General features: G+C 37.6%; 1 protein-coding gene across 4 annotated transcripts in view; it reads left to right on the forward strand.

Annotated features, from left to right (window-relative positions):
* myo1b (myosin IB) overlaps positions 1-23,714 on the forward strand; it is a 110,120-nt gene that overhangs the window by 77,782 nt on the left and 8,624 nt on the right. For 2 of the 4 annotated variants that reach the window (XM_079881746.1, XM_079881747.1), the window contains exons 13-22: positions 519-584; positions 3,978-4,082; positions 9,230-9,292; positions 9,666-9,866; positions 10,543-10,769; positions 11,162-11,362; positions 12,463-12,556; positions 20,639-20,788; positions 20,916-20,984; positions 21,620-21,706. In XM_079881746.1, the coding sequence (XP_079737872.1) occupies positions 519-584; positions 3,978-4,082; positions 9,230-9,292; positions 9,666-9,866; positions 10,543-10,769; positions 11,162-11,362; positions 12,463-12,556; positions 20,639-20,788; positions 20,916-20,984; positions 21,620-21,706 (1,263 nt within the window). Of the gene's footprint in view, positions 1-518; positions 585-3,977; positions 4,083-9,229; positions 9,293-9,665; positions 9,867-10,542; positions 10,770-11,161; positions 11,363-12,462; positions 12,557-20,638; positions 20,789-20,915; positions 20,985-21,619; positions 21,707-21,934; positions 22,022-22,809; positions 22,897-23,714 lie in introns of all 4 variants that reach the window. The other 2 variants (XM_079881744.1, XM_079881745.1) reach the window with 2 other exon arrangements.

Raw genomic sequence — 23,714 nt, forward strand, 5'->3', positions numbered from 1 at the left:
TTGGTTCAATCATTAGAAACTCTGGGTTTTTTTCAGAATTAAGAAGTAGGAAATTACTAGTCATCCAAAATGTTATATCAGTTATGCATTCCGTTAATTTCTTGAATTGGCAAGTTTCGTCGGGGCGCGAAGAGACATAGAGCTGAGTATCATCAGCATAACAGTGAAAACTAATCCCCCCCAAAAAAAGTCTATTGTCAAAATTGTAGGGAAGTGTTAAATACAACTCAGACAAAAGTTACTTTTAAACCAAGCAACAGAAAGCTGGTCAGCATTGGAAATTTGAGTGTCCTTTTGGACCTATTTCTATTGGACTACTGTCATGGTGAGCAACAGTTTGCTGAGCAAATTAGTTAAAGTTAATGGAACTGTTTGATATGATATGTTTATAGCTAGTGACACAAGAGTATTGTTTGTACAACGAGATCCTGCTCCTGCCATGTGGTGCATGGCCAAGTCGGGTTTGCCTTAGAATTATGATTAATAACTCGCTGTCTTCTTTTTTTTTTTTTGATCAGGCTCAATCCAAGAAACCGAAGAAAGTTATGGGAGTCCTGGATATTTACGGTTTTGAAATCTTTGAGGTGAGAGATTTGGTCTGGGAAAATGAATTTTTAAGAGACATCATTTTCAAAACACTTCACAGTTTATTCAAAGGGATGTTTCCAGGCTGAACACACTCATACACCAAACACAATTTTTGGATGTTGATTAAGATAAAAGTGTCCTGCATTTCTGGGCTGACACACTTACTGTGCACCTCAACCATCCCATGCTGTTGTCCTAATTTATTTATATGCTAATAATATGGCTATAATGACTTTATTGTTGTTGCTAGGCATGTACCTATACCACTTTTCCCAGAATGTGTCTGATACCGATACAAAGTACCGATACCTGTATTTTCATTGCATTTTTAATTTAAAAAAAATATTGATCAGAGAAATCAAAAGAATATTAATCAAATTAGTTGGCTTACAAATAGATATTTCCTTCAGTTATTTTCATGCCTAATTATGCCTGTTAAAATGTATTGTAGGACCTTCTGTTTCTTTCACTGTTCATATTATTGCTCTATCATATTTTATCTTTAATTTAATAGCACAGTGAATATTTAGAGCTGCTCCAGCAGGGCTCAACCAGTCAAGATTAGTCAAGATTTTGTTGTTAGATTAACATTGAGGACAAACACGACAGTAGGTTTGTTTGAATGATGTCACTTTAAGAGCTGCACGTATCCAACATACTGTTTCACATGCGTTTTCTTTCTCAATTGTTTAGATTAATTTAAGACATAACTGACTGTTTAATTTTAACATAATTTTGTGTGAATTTGTCTGTGCAAGCTCAAGACGACTTGAAAGAGAACTGTTTAATAGGCTATCCGCACACTGTCTGAGAGGCAGCTTTCTAGACGCGCACTTTGAATGTTTGCACACAGAACTTCTTTAAAACGTCATGTGATTACTGTGACGCACTCCTGTAATTATGTAGGGAACCACTCGTTATAGGCTATGCAAATCACGTAACAGTTCATGTTTTTACTTGCACAAACGATTTAGTTTTATCCAAATGATGCATGTGTGCTGAGTGAGCGATCAGAAATCAAGAGCATTTTGAGAAGTGTCCGCACTCTCTCTCTTTGCCGTCAGTTAACGTTAGTTATGTGCTCCTCGTTTTACTTTCTTTGCTATTGCCATATCCGACAGAACCAAAAACATAGTTTCCAGCTATGTTTGTGAAAAAAGAAATCCGATAAACAAGCTCGCTGCGCGAACACACACTCGCTGATTGACTTTGTCACTGCGTGCTCAATCCACTCTGGCTTTCGTTTATCAGCTCGCGCACACCGACTATAGCGTGTATGTTTAATTTGTTTAATATTCTATTAATTAGATGCATTTACTTCATAGACATCCATCTCTGATATATCAATTGTGCTCTGTTTATTCTGTTGTCTGTGTTTCTTTGTCACAAGCTCTGTACTGTACACACTGCGGAGTATCAGTTGTTGGTATCAGAGTACGAGTGCAGTATCGGTGCATCCCTAGTTGTTGTCATACTAAATCTCACAAGTGTTTAACATAATACAGAGAACTACTTCTCTGGCCCACACTGAATCTGAACTCCATATTTTTTTTTAAGTCTGTTTAATACTTTTAGCAGCATACATTGCCATGTTTAAATGCACTTAATTTTCCACCAAAAAGAGTGTGAAAAATGTCTGCACATTCGGTCTGGGCCTTCTAATTCTTCTTTCAGCCAATGGTTTTTATTTGTCCATTGAATGTGTTCTGATGTCTGACTGTATCACTCTCTCCTGAATGTTGTTTATGTTGTTGTGGCCATGGCGACAGGATGGAGTAAGTAGACCTGTGGAGGAAATCCTGTGGCAGTGTGCATGCTGCAATTTTTAGCACTTAATCCTAGTCTTAATTCAGCTCTTTTACCTCAGCAGCATAAGCCACTGTTAGAGCAGAAGCCTGAAGCATAGTGTTTCCTAGTAGTATTGGTATGCCCTGTACACTTCATATTACAACATTAGCATCATTTATACTGTATTTAGAAGACCTTATTGGAACAGTTCAGCCCAAAAAAATCCAATTCTGTCATTATTTATCATCATCAAATTTTTCCAAACCCATATTGTAGTTTTTTTTTTTTTTTTTTGTATTGTATTGTTTTTTTAGAGCTTGAGCATGATTTGATAATGACACAATTAAAACATTTTGGTGAAGTATTTATTTAAGCTTCACTGAAACCAGCCAGAGAACTGCAGTGTTTTTGAGCTTTTTGGGCTACAGAAAATGCAAGAATTGTTGAGGTTATTCTTTGAACAGATTTACTTCTTCAATTCTTGTTACTCTGAGAACACTGCAGCTCCAGGCTGATGTGCTAATGCTAGTGCCAAGATTAAACTGGCATTGCCAAGTGAAACAATGACCTGGTGCTTTTCAGTGTGCCATATGCTGCTTTTTGGAAGTGATTTTTTTTTTTTTTTTTTTTTTTGGCTTTTCCTAATGCCAGGCCCATAGTACTGATCATTGCAGTGGCTTTAGTTGCAGAGACTAACATGCCCTAGGACTGAAAAAAAAAAAAAAAAACTGACTAAAGAAGAGTATTGTTAATTCCTGAGCCCTAGCATCATGGATAAATAGTACAATCCTAACCTTTTATCAGAAGCAAATGAGCATAAAAATGTATTACTGTTTATTTCATTTAACAGTGGTGTTGATTCACTGATTGGGGTTTAGCATGAGAAAGGGAAACGGTTAGTTTTTCTAACCCTGTGTTCGTAACCCTAAAAGAATTTATCACATATTTACTGTGGGTGAAAAGGTTAAAGACTTCACCTCTATGAAAAGATGCAGATAAGATTATGCAGCCTTGATATGTATTGTACCATGTCACTCCTTGTACTTTGCTTAATCTTAGCTATAAAGACCTGTTTTGTAAGAGCAAACTTTGCTCAGGGTTATTTTTGATGTAGTATACAACTAATTTCTTATTAATTCTTTAAGAGCGTTTTTGCCGAAAACGTATCAGAGATCCATCACATGCCAATTAAGAATGATTCAATAATTCCAGTGTACCATTTTGGTAGCAAACCAGTGGTAAGTTTGCTGTAATAATAATAATAGTTTTGCTCAGCTACAATGGGAGGCCAACTTTTTGAGAGATTTTTAGAAATTAAAGATTTTTTTTTTTTTTTTTTTTTTTTTAAGTAGATGTGGTTTTGTTGTTGTTGTTGTTTGATTTTTGTGGCATTCCTCTCCATAAAAAAAATCCAAAATCAAACTTTCCAACTTGTATTCAGCTTATAGAGGTTCCTAGAGGAAGGTGCTTAGTAAAGAATGTTGAGTGAATGTTGGTGTATTAGTGTGCTGGTTTGCAGCGTGTTGTAGATTGCAGTGTATTTTAATTATCACAGTTATGATTTGTTGTATTGGTTCTCATTTATCCTTCTGTTCCTGCAGGACAACAGTTTTGAACAGTTCATCATCAACTACTGCAATGAGAAACTCCAGCAAATCTTCATCGAGCTTACTCTCCGCGAAGAGCAGGAGGAGTATGTCCGTGAGGTATGCGACAAACTTTCCATTAAGACTTGTAAGAAATAGGGCTTGTCGATATGTTGTTTGTATATGTTCGATTATATTTCTATGGTTATCATTGTCAATCATCACATTTTCGGATTCAGTCCTGCTTTTAAATATGGTAGTCAATCCAGAACTTTGCAGTGAGCATGAAAAATAACTAAAATTTTGAATGGGTTATTAACAAACCGAGCAGAGTGCTCTTATTAAAATGGCTGAACCAAAAACATACTGTAGGATTGTGGGATATTGTAGGCAATCAATGGTGCATCCATGCTGCTTTCAAAGACCAACCTGATAATAATAATAATAATAACTAGATTAAAAAGTTCGTCGAGACAAACTTTAAGTTGGCTTGAGAAAGCCGGACCAGAAAGTTTGAAGAAGTTTAAAATAGTTTGGAGTTTAAAGTAGTTTGAAATTTAAATTAGTTTAAAGTTTAAATTAGTTTAAAGTTTAAAGTAGTTTAAAGTTTAAATTAGTTTGAAGTTTAAATTAGCTTAAGGTTTTAATTAGTTTAAAGTTTAATTTAGTTTAAAGTTTAAATTAGTTTGAAGTTTAAATTAGCTTAAAGTTTAATTTAGTTTAAAGTAGTTTAAAGTTAAAAAGTTGTTGGGGGTTTTCTAGTGAGTTGCTAAGGTGTTCTGGGTGGTTGCTAGGCGGTTGCTAGGGTGTTCTGGGTGGTTGCTATGGTGTTGCTAGGCGGTTGCTAGGTTGTTCTGGGTGGTTGCTCTGGGTGGTTGCTATGCTGTTGTTAGGCGGTTGATAGGGTGTTTTGGTGGTTGCTATGGTGTTGCTAGGCGGTTGCTAAGATATTTTGGGTGGTTGCTAGGGTGTTGCTAGGCGGTTGCTAGGGTGTTCTGGGTGGTTGCTATGCTGTTGCTAGGTGGTTGCTAGGGTATTCTGGTTGGTTGCTAGGGTGTTCTGGGTGGTTGCTAGGCGGTTGCTAGGGTGTTCTGGGTGGTTGCTATGGTGTTGCTAGGCGGTTGCTAGGGTATTCTGGGTGGTTGCTAGGCGGTTGCTAGGGTGTTCTGGGTGGTTGCTATGGTGTTGCTAGGCGGTTGCTAAGGTATTCTGGGTGGTTGCTAGGCGGTTGCTAGGGTGTTCTGGGCGGTTGCTATGGTGTTACTAGGTGGTAGGTAGTTGTCACAGATGGTTACTATGGAGTTTTTATAGAGTTATTAGAATGATTTAGCACTTAACCAATCACTATTAGCATGTAGCTATTCACTGCTAGCATGTGTAGCATGTTGGAAGTGCTGTTTGCTAGCATGAGTCAAAAGAGCCAAACCTCATCTCTATACGATGTTCTGATACAGAGATATAGGTCTTGCAAAACGGTTGCTATGGTACTCAAGTTTGGTTGCTATGGAGTTGCTTGGGAGCTGGGAGCTTTAAACGTAAGAAGTTTAAAGTGGTTTGAAGTTTAAAGTAGTTTACAGTAGTTTGAAGTTTATGACAGATAGATAGATAAATAAGTTAGATAGATACACACACACACACACACACACACACACACACACACACTAACTCGCTCACACACTCACTCAGACACACACATGCACACTCAAGAGTTTATGAGTTTAGAGTTTATAAGTGTATAAATTGAGTTTATAAGTGTATGAGTTTGAGTTTTGAGTTTATAAGTTAAATGAGTTTGAGTTCAGAGTTTATTAATTTGAGTTTAAGAGTTCATAAGTCTATGAATTCATGAGTTTATAAGTTAATCAGTTTATAAGTGTATGAGTTTAGAGTTTATTAGTTTAAATGAGTCTCAATGGCTCATATAGTATATAGAACGGCAGTTTGGTTTAGTCTTCAAGGTGTTTAGATTTAAATTTTTGTCGGTTGGTGAGTTTGAATCTGGATTTGAATTTTTTAGAACTCCCCAATGTAAGTCAATGGGAGTTTTTCCGAGTTTTGATCGTCATTTTTAGGAAAACCGTAAGTCCGATCAGTCTGAAAAGATATAGCAACTAACTTCAGATCAGTTTGAGTGTCTGAGCCGAGTTTGGAGTATGTAGAGTTAAAGCTCTAGGACGAGTTTGAGTCAACAGTTTTTCACAGAAGAATAATAATAATATTAAGTTTAAATAGGATTTCAGTAAGTTGGCTCTCTCAAGCCAACTTAATAATAATAATTCGTTACATTTATATAGCGCTTTTTCTGAGACCTCAAAGCGCTTTACATAGAAGGGGGGAATCTCCTCAACCACCACCAATGTGCAGCATCCACTTGGATGATGCGACGGCAGCCATATTGCGCCAGAACGCCCACCACACACCAGCTTACTGGTGGAGAGGAGACAGAGTGATGAAGCCAATCAGTATATGAGGATGATTAGGAGGCCATGATGGACAGAGGCCAAGGGGCAAATTTGGCCAGGATGCCGGGGTTACACCCCTACTCTTTTTCGAAGGATATCCTGGGATTTTTAATGACCACAGAGAGTCAGGACCTCGGTTTAACGTCTCATCCGAAGGACGGTGCTCTTTTGGCAGTATAGTGTCCCCGTCACTATACTGGGGCATTAGGACCCACACAGACCACAGGGTGAGCACCCCCTGCTGGCCTCACTAACACCTCTTCCAGCAGCGACCTGGTTTTTCCCAGGAGGTCTCCCATCCAGGTACTAACCAGGCTCAGCCCTGCTTAGCTTCAGTGGGCAACCAGTCTTGGGCTACAGGGTGATATGGCTGCTATATTTTCCTCAGGCTTTTTGTCTGATGAAATGAAATGTTACATTAACATTGAGTTTGAATGTTCCTTGATGATCTCCTACTTCCCTATACTGCTTGAAAAGGCAGCATTCCCGATTTTCGATACATCCATACTGTTTACTTAATATTTAATAAAATAGGTGGTATACAGAGTTTATTGCACAGTACTAATTACACAGTCCTTTTGTGCTGTGATTGTGGGGACGGAAACAATCCCTCACTCCAGTCAGGGTAAACACAATTGTCCCTGAAGAGCTTGGAGCTCTGTTTGCTTTCAGAACTCTTGAGTATGTGCCCTGACGCTGCCGTGACCCCTGCACTGTGATATTACACTCTTTGGCTTCACTCCAGTAGAGTGCATGGGAAAATACCACTGCTCTGGAGACTGAGGAGGGATGCAGGGGTCTAGGGACCAGTCTGCCCCGATCCACATTCCACATTCCTCATTCGTGAACCCTCCTCCCGCTTGCATCTACCTCCTAGTTTGAGGAGCTTTCACACAGTCCAATTAGCTCACAGCTATTTTCCAGCTTGTTAATCCAGTGTGGCCTTCATTGGCTCTGATTTTATGTTTAAATCTATGGCCGATTCCATAGTTCTGTTATGGGACATATACATTTACACTCCAGACCCTAAATATCATAGTTAAAGGGATAGTTCAGGATTTTAGACATGAATCTCTATAGCTTCTCCATAAGCAGTGTGGTGCATTGACCATGACTTACCCCCGACAGCGTCCTGTGAGCCGAGCTCCGGTCCAGTTTTGGTCAAGATGAAATTAGTCCGGCAAGTTTGCTGGGGTCACGGCAATAAAGCTTTTTTCTTCTCAAATCAATATGTGTTCAAAAGAGTGATATATTTGCAGCACAAAACCGCTGTCTATGGAGAGGTCAGACCTCGTAATGGCTTGGCACTATTTTCTTCCCCGTCATATCACTGCGCGCTGCCGCTACCTACAGCCAGCTGGGAGCCGCGCACGTGTCACTTTGTTTACAGCTCGTAAAGAGAACGATAACATGTCTGACTACAGCAGCGACGATGACAACATTGACTTCGACACACAGCCAAAAGGATATCTTTACGAACCTGAATACACAGATGACGAGTTACGCCAGATGGAGTTAGAAAGGACAGAAAGAGAGAGGATGGACAGAGAAGTTGAACAAGTTGAAGCTGGAGCCACAGCTGCTGCAGTAGCTATGTTAGCTCGTTCGTGTAGCTGTTCTGAGCACGTAAACACTGCTGTAAACACTGCCGAACAACTGAAAAAGTGGTGTGCGCCTGCGCAGCTCGCAGCTGGCTGTAGGTAGCGGCAGCGCGCAGTGATATGACAGGGGAGAAAATAGTGCCAAGCCATTACGAGGTCTGACCTCTCCATAGACAACGTTTTAGTGACGCAAATATATCACTCTTTTGAACACATATTGATTTGAGAAGAAAAAAGCTTTATTGCCGTGACCCCAGCAATCTTGCCGGACTAATTTCATCTTGACCAAAACTGGACCGGAGCTCGGCTCACAGGACGCTGTCGGGGGTAAGTCATGGTCAATGCACCACACTGCTTATGGGGAAGCTATAGAGATTCATGTCTAAAATCCTGAACTATCCCTTTAAGTCACCTTAATTTATATAGAGATTGTTTCAAAACAGCTTTACAGTGATAAACAGGAAAATAATGGGGGGGGGGGATAAACCTTGGGATAAACCAGGCCCAGTCGGGGGACTAGTTCTCTGGCCAGACTAACAAACATTTCTTACAACAGAAAGAAAGAGTCATGAAATATAACAACATGGACATCAAGCCAATGTATTGGCTTAAACTACATGGCTGAACTGCATACCATCATAGAGATCATTGTTGTGTTTTTGACAGTTTTGTTGGCAATTAATTGGCATAAATAACTTTTGATTTTAGCTTTTTTTTCATCTCTCTTCAGTGTAAGTCATTTATCTACAATTAACTACATTATTTTATTTTCAAGCTTTGTAAACAAACATTCCAAATGTATAATAGAATAGCTGAATAATTCATGGTACTTATTTATTTGTTTAATGTCAACTGTATGTATTATTAATATTAATAAGACTATTTTATTCATGTTAATTATTAATGTTGTTGTTGTTGTTGTTGTCATTCACTTTAATAACCTATTCATTTAGTTATCTTAAATTAGACATTAATTAATTTGCAATTAAATCAAATCATTGCTTTTAGACAGTTGAGAAATAATCGTGACAGGATTACTCCTTTGTGTATTGGATATGTGTTGTTTACCTGTTCAAGTATAGCTTGTCTGTATCTTTCCTAAACCAATCAGGTTTGACTGTTGACAACAGGATTTAGCTTAAGTTGGCGTTCTAGGAATATTTCTCTTTAGAAAGTTAAAACTGATGACTATTTTTGTCTACAGGGTATTGAGTGGACCAACATTGAGTATTTCAACAACGCCATCATATGTGACCTCATCGAGAATGTGAGTGTTTCTGACAGTAGTTTTACAAATATTGCAAACCACCATCTGAGACAATTGTGTCTTTGTTACTGTAATCCTAAGTATCTCTTCATTATAGACCTCATGAAAAATACTTGCAGAAACTGCATACACCTTATTTTGCAACACGGAATTAAGCTATTTTCTGTGAATGTATGAGACTTCCGATGTATTAGCCGCAATGAGTAAATAACTTGCCGTGTATTTACAGTTTATAAAAGGTTCATTTTTTTCAGTTTTAAGTAGGAGACTAGCATAAAGATGGTCTCAAAGCTTACAGACATGGTTTAAATCCCACTAATTTACAAAGTACAGTATAGATTTATTTAATGTGATGACCATAATTTGTTTTCAGAACAAGAATGGGATTTTAGCCATGTTGGATGAGGAGTGTTTGAGGCCAGGCACAGTGACAGATGAGACATTCCTGGACAAGCTGAACACTGTGTGCGCTGAACACCAGCATTTTGAGAGCAGACGGAGCAAAAACTCCAAATTCCTCACAGACCACAGCCTGCCACACAACTGCTTCCGCATCCAGCACTATGCTGGAAAGGTGAGGTCATAAACAGCTTCCCTATTTCTCAACTCCCTCAAGCTCTCACTCTCTTTTTTTCTTAGTTTTGCATGCAAGGCCATGGAAAACATGCATCATATGCTCACAATACCTTTTTACATAAAATGTTGTATATTAAGCTTTTGAAACAAAGACATGATTGCCACATGCTGTGTGACCCACCTATGATTTATGACGTGAATATAATGAACTTTGAACCTTTTAATAGCATTCTTCTGCTAAATTGTGGAGAAGATCTCTTATTTGACAATGTTGACATCACTGCTTGCAGGTTAAATGGTTTTCTTAAAGTAACAGCTGTTCGGTATAACCCACATCCAACAGTCTGTGGAGTTGCAATGATGGTTTTAAATTTTAATATCTAGATCTACAAAAGCAATCATCCATCCCAAAATTGGCCACAGTGTAAAACATGCCCTTTATACATGCAAAGTTTGGTGAGTGTTCATCATAGAGATAAAAAGTTATAGCTGTTCAAAGTGAGGAAAACCAGTAATGATGATGGGAGGAGCCAGAGGGTTCCAGCATACACAAATCTGAGTTTACTTGGACAAATATTTTTTTAACCCACATTGTGTGTTTTTAGAAAAAAAGCACATTGTAAAGATCTGAGAAGTGAAGAAGAGTTATTTAATATAGTATTCTGTATACACAGGTGCTGTATCAGGCGGAAGGATTTGTGGATAAAAACAATGACCTCCTCTACAGAGATTTATCCCAGGCCATGTACAAAGCCAATCACAGCCTGATGAAGCTTCTCTTTCCTGAGGGAAATCCAGCTAAAGTGAACCTTAAGCGGCCCCCCACAGCTGGATTCCAGTTTAAAGCCTCAGTGGGAACGCTCATGAAGAACCTGCTGACCAAGAACCCCAACTATATCAGGTAACAATCACAAACCTGACACTGACGTTATGATGACATAACCGTAATGGAACATTAAATTGCATTGTTTTTTATGGATTATCATTTTAATTAAACAGCAATGTAAGCTTAAAACAAATAATAAAAAATATATATATATATATATATATATATATATATTTATTTTTTTATACACGGTTTATGTTCAAATGTTTATAATTTGCTCGTTTTGTCTTACCAGTGCACACATTCAGTAGATTTTAAACCATTCCAGTGCTAAAAGAGGCAGAAGAGATTTTTTTTTTTTTTTTTTTTTTTTTTTTTTTGCTGAAATAAAGTTAAATAAAGGGTTTCTGAAGATTCACCCAATAATTTGTTGAGAATATTTATTTATTTATGTCTGTGTTGTTCAGGTGCATCAAACCCAATGACAAGAAAGCAGCCCACATTTTCACAGACTCACTAGTGTGTCACCAGGTGCGCTACTTGGGTCTGATGGAGAATGTACGTGTAAGAAGGGCTGGTTATGCTTTCCGCCAGGCCTATGAGTCTTGCCTGGAGCGGTACAAGATGCTCTGTAAGCAGACCTGGCCCCACTGGAGGGGCCCAGCCAGGTTAGACCCCCACTGATCAAGAATGTCATACAGGTCTTTTGTGGGGTTGTTTTTTTTTTTTTTTTTTAAAGAACTCTTCATCAGGCTTTAATGTTTTTTCTGAACATGCTTTTCAGCTGATGTCATTATATTGTCATCACATTTGAGATTTAAGATCTTTCAATGGCTGTACCTCTATCTGCATGACCTTTTTATTCATTTGTAGATATTTAAACATGCTGTCTCTTGTTTTAAATCTCCCTTCATACTTTGTAATGTTTAACGATTACCTTAACTTCGCCTGGCTACAGAAAATAAGTCCTCTTTCAAATGTACTTGTATCTGATGGCAAACATGCCAGGACAGAATTGGCCCTCATAACTGTCACTTCTAGACACTGAGTCATTTCACTGAATTGTCTGATAGGAGAATCTAGTGTTCATGGAGATTTGGACTTGCACATCTTATCATGTTATCTTTCATTGGAATGTTATCATCATCTCAATGCCGACTGTGGCTAGACTATGTTTTACTTTTCATTCAGATCACTCAGACACTGTTTATCTCTAACATGGTGCATGTTTCTGTGCTAAATCATACGGTGCACCTTTACTTTGTTTTGTCTCCTTGCTTCATTATTATTATTATTTTTTATTTTTTTATTTTTTTGTTTAACAGAAACTGTTCAGTGATGTCCCCAATGGGGTCCCAAAGTCTGAGACTACATTGAAAATCTTTTTTTTAAAACCTGGAAATAAATATCAAAGTCTTTTGTAAAAAGTAAACCAAAGTTATGATGTAAATGATGAAAAAAAGATTCTGCACTATTTGTGATCTTGATTGTGTAGATCTGGTAAAGCGTTGCACTAGCAATGCCAAGGGAGTGGGTTTGGTTTGCAAAGAATGAGCATATTGGCAAAATGTAATTCAAAGTTGCTTTGTATAAAAGCATCTTACAAAAGTATAAAAGAAATAATACCAAATATGAGAAATTCAGGGACATTTTTACTCAAATTGTTAGAATTAAAATGCAGTTTAGTTTCAGACATTTGGATCCCACACATATATGCTTTTTGTGAATATATTGGTTGACTGACAGTTGGTGGCCTATTTATTATCAGGGAGGGTGTCCAGGTTCTCCTGACAGGTCTGCAGGTTCATGCAGAGGAGTTTGCCTATGGTCGTTCGAAGATCTTCATCAGAAACCCCAGAACGGTGAGTGAGTTACTACTAAGTTCATTGAGTGTGATTTTGAATCAGTTACACAGAAGATGGCTCTAGCCAGGAGAATATATCATTTGGCTCTATTCCACTTCCAAGGCTTGGATTTGCACAATTGATACGTATGATCTCTCAAGGTTTTTTAAAGCTTCTCAAACAGGAAGTCATGTTCTTTCAGGCTTCTCTCATATAATTAGTAGCAATTGCCCTCATGAAAGAAACGCAAACAGGCATTCACACACATGGTTTCACTTAGCCCCCCCCCCCCCCCCCCCCCCCTCCACTGTTTGGCCATTTGGGAAATGAGACTTAAGCTGAGAAACTCCAGAGGAGCCCATGAAAACCCTGCACTTGAAGCCTTGGGTGTCAGTCACCGATCTAGCAGTACAGAGCATTTATCTTCTCCTTGTCCATTCCTCCTGCATAATCTCCCATCTCCAGATTTTCATTCAATGCCAGTGGAGTTAAAGATCATGTTTGACCTCTAGGGTAGACAATAGTCTAGTCATCATTCACCTCTTTTCCACCAAAATGAATCGGTGCACGGAGAAGTGACCTGCAAACTCAAACTCACCTGTATTTCCAAATCCAGTCATTTCAATAGGACTTTGCATGATCGGGAGTTCCACATTAGGGAGAAAGGTTCCCCATTCAGATTTAGCTCATGTTCAAGATAGTCAAGTGAATTTACTGTGTTGACCAACATAAAGCTGCTTGGTTTGAAAGTAGCTTCTGCGTGAGCTGTGCTTTATATATAGCTACACTATTGACAGACAAAGGACCTGTTTTTCCCACAAAATCTTGTCAAATGGTCCTTGTTTTGAGAACCTTTTTTAACCAAGATGTTTTTATTACAATGGGAGCGATCTAGTTTTGTTTGGCATTGTTACTGTTAACCTTTGTTTCTGTTTCAAGAAACCCAGCAGCTTTAAATTAAGTCAAGTCACCTTTATTTATATAGAGCTTTATACAATACAAATTGTTTCAAAGCAGCTTTACAGTGATAGTAGGAAAATAATTAAATGATGCATACAGTTCATTTCATCTTTACAAGAAAACAGTGTTATTGTTTAGTTGAAGTCAGTTCAGTGTTGATTCAGTTCTGTTTGTAAAGATCATCAATTATTAAATTAGTTAATTTCATTTATAAAGCAGTTCTGCAGAAAGACATTGATGTCATTGTCCTGCTCAGTTTAGTTCTCATCCAATAGTGTCAGTACAGTCACATCAATAATATTGTTGAATATTAAGTTTCCCCAACTAAGCAAGCAAGAGGCGACAGTGGCAAGGATCTCAATCTCCATCCGGTTACAGAATGGTGAAGAAAAAACCTTAGGAGAATCCAGGTTCAGTCAGGGGACCAGTTATCCTCTGGCCAAACAAAGCAACATGGTCTGGTTTAATTCCAGGCTACATCACTAGTCATGGATCAGAATGTGGATTAGTATCATTCAAAATATTTCATCCAGTTCCTTCTGCTTGAAGATCGGATTCATCACGCCGTTATGGAGACGAAGCTGGCCATCAGGGTTTGTCCAGAGAACTTTTCTGGTTATCGTGGTCTTTGCTGAGGATCTGTGCCGATGGCTGTCTGTTAGACAAGGTCTTCGCTGGTAGAGCCCGACCGATATATCGGCGGGCCGATATTATCGGCCGATATTAGGCATTTTCCTAACTATCGGTATCGGCATTTATAACGGCCGATAAATTAATATTTAAAAAAATGCAGCGTGCAGTGATTTATGTAAGGATGGCGCTGCCAATAAAGCACCTAAAAGCTGTTACAAAGAACTGGCAAAAGTGGCAAAAAAATAACAGCGCGTCTGGTGTAGACACAGTGTTAAGCTCATTCTGCTATGTTACAACATCAAGCAATATTCCAATACTTTATGTAATTATAACACTTTATATAGGGCCATTTTGCATTAAAAGTAGCCAGATGGAGAGTGACACGTTCAGAATTAATACACTTTTAGTAAACTACAGAACAGCGCAAGCGGGAAGCGGCGCACCTCACGCCGGCAGAGAACGCGTCCGAGAACGGACACTGTTAGTGATATAAAACGCACACACACAGGTCTGTTAAATTAAGCAATACTTTTAAGGTAGTCTAATATTTTTCTGACTAACAAAATTACTGACACAGTAAAGGGTAGATTTAAATAAAGAAAAACGAAATTTAAATAAAGAAAAACGAAATATAAATTTCGTTTAATTTCTTTATTTAAATTTCGTTTAATTTCTTTATTTAAATTTCGTTTAATTTCTTTATTTAAATTTCGTTTAATTTCTTTATTTAAATTTCGTTTAATTTCTTTATTTAAATAAAGAAATTAAACGAAATTTAAATAAAGAAAAACGGAATTTAAATAAAGAAAAACGGAATTTAAATAAAGAAATTAAACGAAATTTAAATAAAGAAATTAAACGAAATTTAAATAAAGAAATTAAACGAAATTTAAATAAAGAAATTAAACGAGATTAATTTAGATTGATCATAACGGGTAAAAAGGCTAATACATTTTGTTTCTATTATTCTATTTTCCACAATGTCAAAGCAACACAGCTTAATCCAAAACACAAGCTCAGACATGCACTTCCTCCATACAAACTCCGCTGTTCTGCGCTCTTGCCAGAGAAGACTCCCGTTGCTGGAACACTTGCGCGTCAGTTCTGTTTCTAGCATGCATGCGTTTTCCGCGTGGCTCGAGCCGCGCCTGAGAGACGCGTGTCTCACGCAGGCAGTGTGCAAACTCCAACCTGTTAACATGGGAGCCGAAATAAAAACGGCCATGCCACGCAGTCAGTGTGTCGCCGGCCTTATTCAAGCGCGAATGAGAACCGTTTCGCGGGGGATCCCAGATGTAAAAAAAACAAAACAACAACAACAACAAATATTCGAATGTCAAATTTTCAAATCGAATACCAACCCACCGAATGAATATTCGAATATTCGGGTACAGCCCTAGTTTCACGTTTAGTACATTTTGCTTACTACTTATTTAAAATAGTATAAAACTACTGTACATATGTAATTATAAACGTTTTCATTATAATATTATTAATTTTACTTTACTAAAAAGATCTGAGCTCTTCCTCCACTGGTAGATATTAGAGAAATTAAGATTAAAAATAGAAGAGTATTTATAATATAATATAATATAATATGCTATATATTATATTATAATATAATATAAAATATTACAGCTCAAATTCTCATTCTATCATTCACCCTGCCTCCATTACATATCTTTGTCACACAAGTGTTTAATCACCACATTTGAGTTATCATTGCAAAACGTTTATATACTGTATTTATTCTGTTTATACTGTTTTTCTATATACAGTACCCATCAAAAGTTTGTACACACCAATTGGAAAGTGTGTCCAAACTTACTGTACTATAATACACATAAATAATATTGCTACTGTATTATAATATACACATAAATAATATCGGCCGATATATCGGTATCTGGCTTTTTTTTATCGGTATCGGCATCGGCGCCCAAAAATCCATATCGGTCGGGCTCTATTCGCTGGGGATTGGCTAGTTGGCATGGCCTCTGCTGACATATAGGGCTGCATTGTCGTCGTGTCTAGGTGCAGGTCCACCATCTGTATCCGGCTGACTATGTAACCATGGGAGAAGGATGAGACAGGTAGACTAATATTAGCATAGATTGGATGTTGTGAGAAGTGTTCCCGGTTACGTTTGATCTACTTTATGCAGCCTAATAATCCTTTAATGGATTTGAATATATAGAAATGTGATGGTGTGTTATGTGTATGCTAGGTTAATGAGACATGGTTTAATCTAGATTTAGACTGACAGAGAGTGTGTCTGCCTCTCAAACAATGCTAGGAAGACTGTTCCAGAGTTTGGGCACTACATAGGAAAAGGATCTACCATCCGCAGTCTTTTTAGATTTTGGACTAAAAACTACAATAGAGCTTGCTGAAGTACTGAGGAGCTATACCATTTAGATCTTTATAAGTATTTAGCATGATTAAAGTACGGAGCCAATGCAGTGTGGAAGAACAGAACTGGGCTAATATGGTCGTACTTCCTGGTTCTAGCAAGAACTCTAGCTTAGGGGTGTGCGATATCACCATTTTTGATTGTGAACGATTAAAATGTCTCCATTATCTGCTTTTAAAGAAATATCGTGTTACAGTGCAAAATCTATCAGTTGCAGTTCTGGCGCCTCTGTCCCATCCTACTGTACAACTCGACATACATTAACATAATGTTAACGCAGAGGTAGGGTTACGCTCATGTGACATTGCAGTTATTCACAATCACGAAAGTTTATTATTTGCATACTTTTTAAAGCCTTTCCGGTTAAACAATTTATTCGGGCACTTGTTCTGACATGCGCTTTTCTGAGCGTGTACACCCAAAGCTTGCGCACACTAAAACCCTGTCAAACAGCGCTTGAGTAACAATCGAAGTAATCTTTCGAGTCTTAAAGGACAACTCCAGTCAATTTTAACATTGAGCTCATTTTTTGTCAATTTGGAGTGCTGTCAGTACAGAGAACAACGACAAAAATCGGTGTTGCCTACACCGTGTTATCCTCTTTTTAAAATGTGCACCCTGTTGACTTAAATGGGGCAAGTTTTAAACCTGCTTTTAGCCTCTTAACATCCTTGATGTGTCATTACAAGTGCCCAGCCATTGTGAGTGATTCCTTCAGAGTGAACGCGGTGAATCTGACTGCAGTAGATGTGAAAGATATGAATAAAAATTGTTATTTCAGCCAGCGCACATACCTGTATTTTCTTCCTTTTTTCGGTCGAAGTCCACAGTAGTCGATTGACGAGTTCACGCGCGTGATAACCTATGCACCTATAACCTTTTACATTTGTTTTTTTCAATTTCTTACTTGTATGCTACTGTTAAATACACCTATGTGAAAAAATAAAGTACTGTTTATTTCTTTTGTGTATTATATTATATTGTATATGTAATGTGCATCTTTGTCCTTATTTTTAAATATAAAGATAAAATAATGAAATAAAGATTTTCATCTTCGCCCCACCCTTACTTTGGCCTAAATGGTCTTTCATTCTTTTTTCTTTTCGATTTTGTTACCTTGTGAGGCTACATTTTTAAAACAGGGAAATTAGTATTGCTGTGCTGCTCAGTCACATGCATAATAGTAAAACCAACATGAAAAAAAAATCATAGAATCGTGATCTCTTTTTTTTTTCTGAAAAACAATCGTGATATGATTTTTTTGCCATATCGCCCCACCTACTCTAGCTGCAGCATTTTGGACCAGCTGGAGTCTTTTTTTATTAAGCATGCAGGGAAACCACCCAGTAAAGCTTTACAATAATCTAGCCTTGAGGTCATGACTGCATGAACTAACTTTTCTGCATCTGACATTGAGAGCTTATGTCATTAATTTATATACTGTGTATATAAATATATTGTGTGTGTGTGTGTATATATATGTATGTATGTATGTATGTATGTATGTATGTATGTATATGTGTATGTATGTATATATATATATGTATATATATATATATATATATATATATATATATATATATATATATATATATATACAGCCGTGCTCAGAGTTTTTCTCCAAAACACGTTGGCCACAATTATTCATACCCGTAGAATTTTTTATGAGTAAAATATCTCTGAAGTATATTCCCATTAATATTTACCTTTTTTAGCACACCAGGGTGACGAGGAACATGAAATTGTCCAGCTATGACTTCTTGTTTTACAGGAGTTTAAATATGAGGAAGCACAAAGGCCAGATTCCCTTGAATCATCCATCACAATGAATAAAACCAAAGAATATAGTTTTGATTTGCAGCAAAAGATTGTTGAGCATCACAAAATAGATAGTGGCTGTAAGAAAATAGCTAAAGAATTGAAAATCCCCATTTTGACCATCAGGGCAATAATTAAGAAGTTATAATCAACTAAAGATGTTACGAATCTGCCAGGAAGAGGATGTGTGTCTATATTTTCTTAATGGACAGTGAAGATGAAAGTTTAAGTGGCCAAAGACTCTTCAATAATCACAGATGGAGAATTGCAGAGATTAGTTGAGTCTTGGGGGTCAGAAAGCCTAAAAAAAAATATCAAACAACCCCTACATCCCCACATGCTGTTTGGGAGGTTTTCAAGAAAAATGCTCCTCGCTCATCCAAGAACAAACTCCAGCATATTCAGTTGTCAGACACGACTGGAACTTCAAACGGCACAGGGATCTGTGGTCAGATGAAACTAAAAAAAGAGCTTTTTGGCAGCAAACACGCTAGATGGGTTTGGTGCACACAAGGATAAAAAGTACCCCATGTGTACAATTTAATATACCATTGGATCTTTAATGTTGTGGGCATATTTTTCTGCTGGAGGTCCTGGACTTCTTATTCAGATACATGGCATCGTGGATTCTATAAAATATCAACAGATAAAAAATCAAAACCTGACGCCTTCTGCTAGAAATCTTATAATGGGCCGTGGTTGGATCTTCCATCAGGACAACGATCCAAAACAAACATCAAAATCAACACAAAAATGTGTTAGGGAGCACAAAATGAAGCTTCTGCCATGACCATCCCAGTTCACTGACCTGATGAGTGGAGTGAACTGAAGAGAAGAAGCACCAACATGGATCTGGGAATCTGAAGGATCTGGAGAGATTCTGTATGGAGGAATGGTCTCTGATCTCTTGTCAGTTGTTACCCAAACTCATCAGGCATTATAGAAGAAGACTCAGAGCAGTTATCTTGGCAAAAGGAGATTGCAAAAAGGTATTTAATAAAAGGGTATGAATAATTGTGTCCAACGTGTTTTGGAGAAAAACATTTATTTTATAATGTGATTTCCCCTTTATATATATATATATATATATATATATAGATAGATAGATAGATAGATAGATAGATAGATAGATAGATGGAAAAAAATGTTTTACAAACAATAGAAATGTGGCTTTCAAATGAAAGATTGCTATCAAATAACACACCCTGGTTCAACGGTCCTAGTACTGAGCCTTGCAGTACACCATACTGAACTTGTGGTTAATATACCTCTTCATTTACTGCTACAAATTGATAACAGCCAGATAAGTATGATTTGAACTATGCTAATGCAATTCCACTAATGGCAACAATTTTTTTTTTTTTTTTTTTTTTTTTTTATTGACTCTTACAATTGGCCTCATTGAAGAAAAAACAGTGAAGGTGGGAAAGGTTTGGCCGACTATGTTAATAACTACTTAAGTAGAGGATGCTGGTCCCACAATGGCTGGAATTTATTTTGCTGGTCTTGGCCATCATCGTGTGGTCTAACAAATGTTCTCTCCATCAACTCTCACTGTCTTATCTTTGGGAATGTGATCATTTATATCTTAGTTTTGCTCACATTGCGTACAAATCTGATTTGTTTTTTTCAAATCCGATCTTGTTCAAATCTGAGGCTGACTGTCTGTGCTGTCATTTTGCAAGGGATAAAAGTGTTTATCTACATCAGTTGCTATAATGACATCAGCTCTTTCATACTCAGCTGTTGGCATTGAGCTGATGTCATTACTATAGCTGAGTATGAAAGAGATAATGATGAATGTTTTTTTTTTCCTTGGCACATGTCCATCATGACATATCTGTGCAGTGCTGATATGCATCAGCAATGAAATAAGTTTTACACATTCATGCATATGTTGTGTTTGAAACTGCTCATTCAGCTCTGTCATTCACTGCTGAATATATAAGATGAGCCCCATGTTAGTGTGAACAAATTAAGAAAATGACTGTACTGCACCTGTCTGTGGTGTTAGTCACATTGCACCCCTAATGATAAAAAAAAAAAAAAGATTTGTTTTTCCAAAATATTTATGTGATTTTTGTCAGGTTTGCAAAAATCTGATTTTATTTTTTTATTTTCTTGTGTTTTTTGTTTTGTGTATTGCTTTTTGTTTTGTCTTTTATTTTGTTTTCCTGAGTCACATATTCCAAAAATCAAAATATCTGATTTTTCCTGCCTGCCTAAAATGCCTCTAATCTATTCTTTATTTTGATACTGATATATTTTTTCTTCAGCTTTTCTTCTTGGAAGAAAAGAGAAGGCAGTGCCTAGAGGACTTGGCAGCACTCATCCAGAAGATCTACCGTGGCTGGAAGTGCCGCACTCACTTTCTTCTGATGAAGAAGAGCCAGGTGGTGGTCTCCGCCTGGTACCGAAGATTTGCGGTGCGCTTCTTTTCCTACACTTTTCATAGAAAACATTGATTGTGTTCAATATGATTCATTGTTTCACAGGAATCAGAGGCAGATTTTTTTTATCTCAAGATTGCTGTTGGTTGTTTTTTGATTGCAGCAACAAAAGAAGTATCAGAACATCAGGTGCTCTGCCTTAGTGGTTCAGTCATTCATCCGTGGATGGAAGGTAGGTTTCTGGTACACTGAATTTCATTTCCTTTAGCAAACAAAGGCCACATTCACCTTGCAGCAGAATACTGTTGTCAGTCTAGTATTTGAGTCCTTAATACAGTTACGTTGTTTGTCACGTCATGCAGTGCAAGAGAGATGCTCTGCGATGAACAAACACATATCTACAATGTGTTGCGGGTTTTGTCTGTGGTTTAGCTTTCAGTAACTTACAGCGATGGAGATATGAGCTGTGTATCATCTGAAGGTTTTAGATCCAGTTACTAGAGCTGCTACCGTCAGTTTTTTGTTCTGCGCAACTCAAATGCTTCGCTCTCCACCCAAATATAAAAACTGCTGTCAGTTAATGAAGATTTGATAGATGACCTTCTCATTTTTATGGACTTCGCCATCTTTAATATGATTTTTTTCACTGTCACTATGTTTACTAGTAAGAGAATACAGTCTTGATTCCTGTTGCACTTTTACTAGCTAACAGTCAGTATTCAAGATGCTACTGTAAGATGCTGTTTGATCGGGACATTTCAAGATTCACACCTATAAATAAATGCGGTTGTCAATCCCAAAAACTGACAGTGTGAATGTAGCCAACGGGTCTGTCACCACGATGTAACGGTAGCCCTTCTTTCACAGGCCCGGAAGCTTCTGCGTGAACTGAAACACAAGAAGCGGTGTGAACAGGCCGTCACGACTATTTCAGCTTTCTGGCATGGAACTCAGGTACTGAACTCAGTTTCTCTATGAATAACGAGGTGAAATGGTAAATTGTGGGGTTAGATTTTCAACACTGGAGCTTCTTGCCTTCTTTTTTTCTCTCTAGTCCTAATTCACTTCTGCTTTTGATGTGACTTACTCTTTTCAGTCACTCTTTCCTTGTCATATTTCTGACTTTAACCTTTGCCACCCTATCTCTGCTTCCACGTGGCCCTCCTCGGCCAACATCCGCAGGCTCGCTGGGAACTGCGGCGTCTTAAGGAAGAGGCACGGAATAAACACGCTGTGTCTGTCATTTGGGCAGCTTGGCTTGGAACTAAGGTATTTAACAAGCCTGCCAAATGAAGTCGTGTCCCATCCCGCCTCACCTCACTGTTAATGACATACCTTTTGTTTGCGTGTGACTAACTGTTTCATCATCTTGTTGGTAACGTCTTGTGGGAAACGATGGGGAAATACTAACATATTGTTAATTTGCTGACATTGAGTTGAAACATCTGTACCCAGAAAATGAAAACTGATGAATCCAAGTTGCATGTATGAATCTTATGTTCTTAAAACTAACCCTTTTTTCACCTTCTATATAAACCTTTATAACCCTGTAACAATATTGTTAAATGTTTTATCACTCCTTTATTTATTTGCATTTTGGAACTTGTGATGTGTTTCTCCTTTCATGTTTTGAAGATTTCAAAACTGTACTGAAAACTCTAAGAACTTAGGTCTCCTGCACTTTCTAGTAGCTGTTATCAAGCAATATGTTTTTCAAAAGTGACTGATGTCTGTCCTGGCTGGCCACGTGGTCTCTCACTTGTTGCAATAAAAAAAAAGACATGGGCCATATATGCTGATACAGATATAACTATTTACAATAATTTGAGCCCCTAAGGGTTCATTTAGACATTCCAATGTTACATTATTAGAACTGATAAGCAAGAATCAAGAAGTCCAAATACATTACTTCAGTTCAAATACAATGAAAATTTTACTGATTTACAAAACTGAATTTAAAACACACTTGTGTCTTTAGCTTCTGCTCTTAACACTTTTCCACCCTCTTTTCCTTCATTTTCAAAAAAAACAAAACAAAAAAACACCACTCTGGATAGGCTCGAAGAGAACTGCGGCACTTAAAGCATGAAGCTTGCAGTAAACAGGCCGTGTCTGTCATTTGGGCCTGCTGGCAAGGAACTAAGGTATTCACCACTATGTCTGTGTGGCATCCCATCATCCACTTAACCCATCTCACACCTTCATGTGTTCATGAGGTGGATCGGATCATGACCCATCTTCCCTGAGCTCATCCCATATTATTGTGCATGCCGATACATTCAGGAACCCACAGCATGAATCATACTTGCACTTTATTGTAGCTCATTGTAAGAAATTAGATGGAATGGCAGAGGATGGGAGCAGAAAGAGTATGGTCAACGGGTATTGGATTGGGGGTAGAACCGAATGCGATATTTTAAGCTTCTTTTCTCTGACTGCCGATGGATTAAAGCTCATTCCGACAGTCACCCTGCAGAGCGGGCCGATTCCCACGCAACAGGCTTGCATCACAGCCGGATGACCTCTGTCTTTACCAAATGCACCATTTTATTAAATGATCCCTAAGAGTGAGTCTGGACACCTTATGTTTGGTCATATCTCACAATATCCAGTGAATTTCTGCAGCAGGGATCCGTACATTTTGTCGCAAGGTTTTTACTATAGTTATAATAGATTTATGGTTTTCTGAAAATACAAGAACAGTTTTTTCACCCCATCATTATTTTCTTTTTTACTTTTTACTTGCTTTACTAATATTTTAGGGCTGTCAAAGTTACTCTGCCAAATTATATTGTAATTTATATATATATAAAAAATTCAAAAACGTCCCATGTATCAAAAGCTAAAACTAATTTTTAATTTATTTTAGTTGTCCTTTTGCCCAGTTTACATTTTTTATTTAGTTAAAATGTTTCTTTTATCATTTTTTGTGTCCATTAAGAATAATAACCATAGTCAGCTT

Source organism: Squalius cephalus, assembly GCF_949319135.1.
Source record: "Squalius cephalus genome assembly, chromosome: 9".
In the NCBI taxonomy this organism is placed as follows: Eukaryota; Metazoa; Chordata; class Actinopteri; order Cypriniformes; family Leuciscidae; genus Squalius; species Squalius cephalus.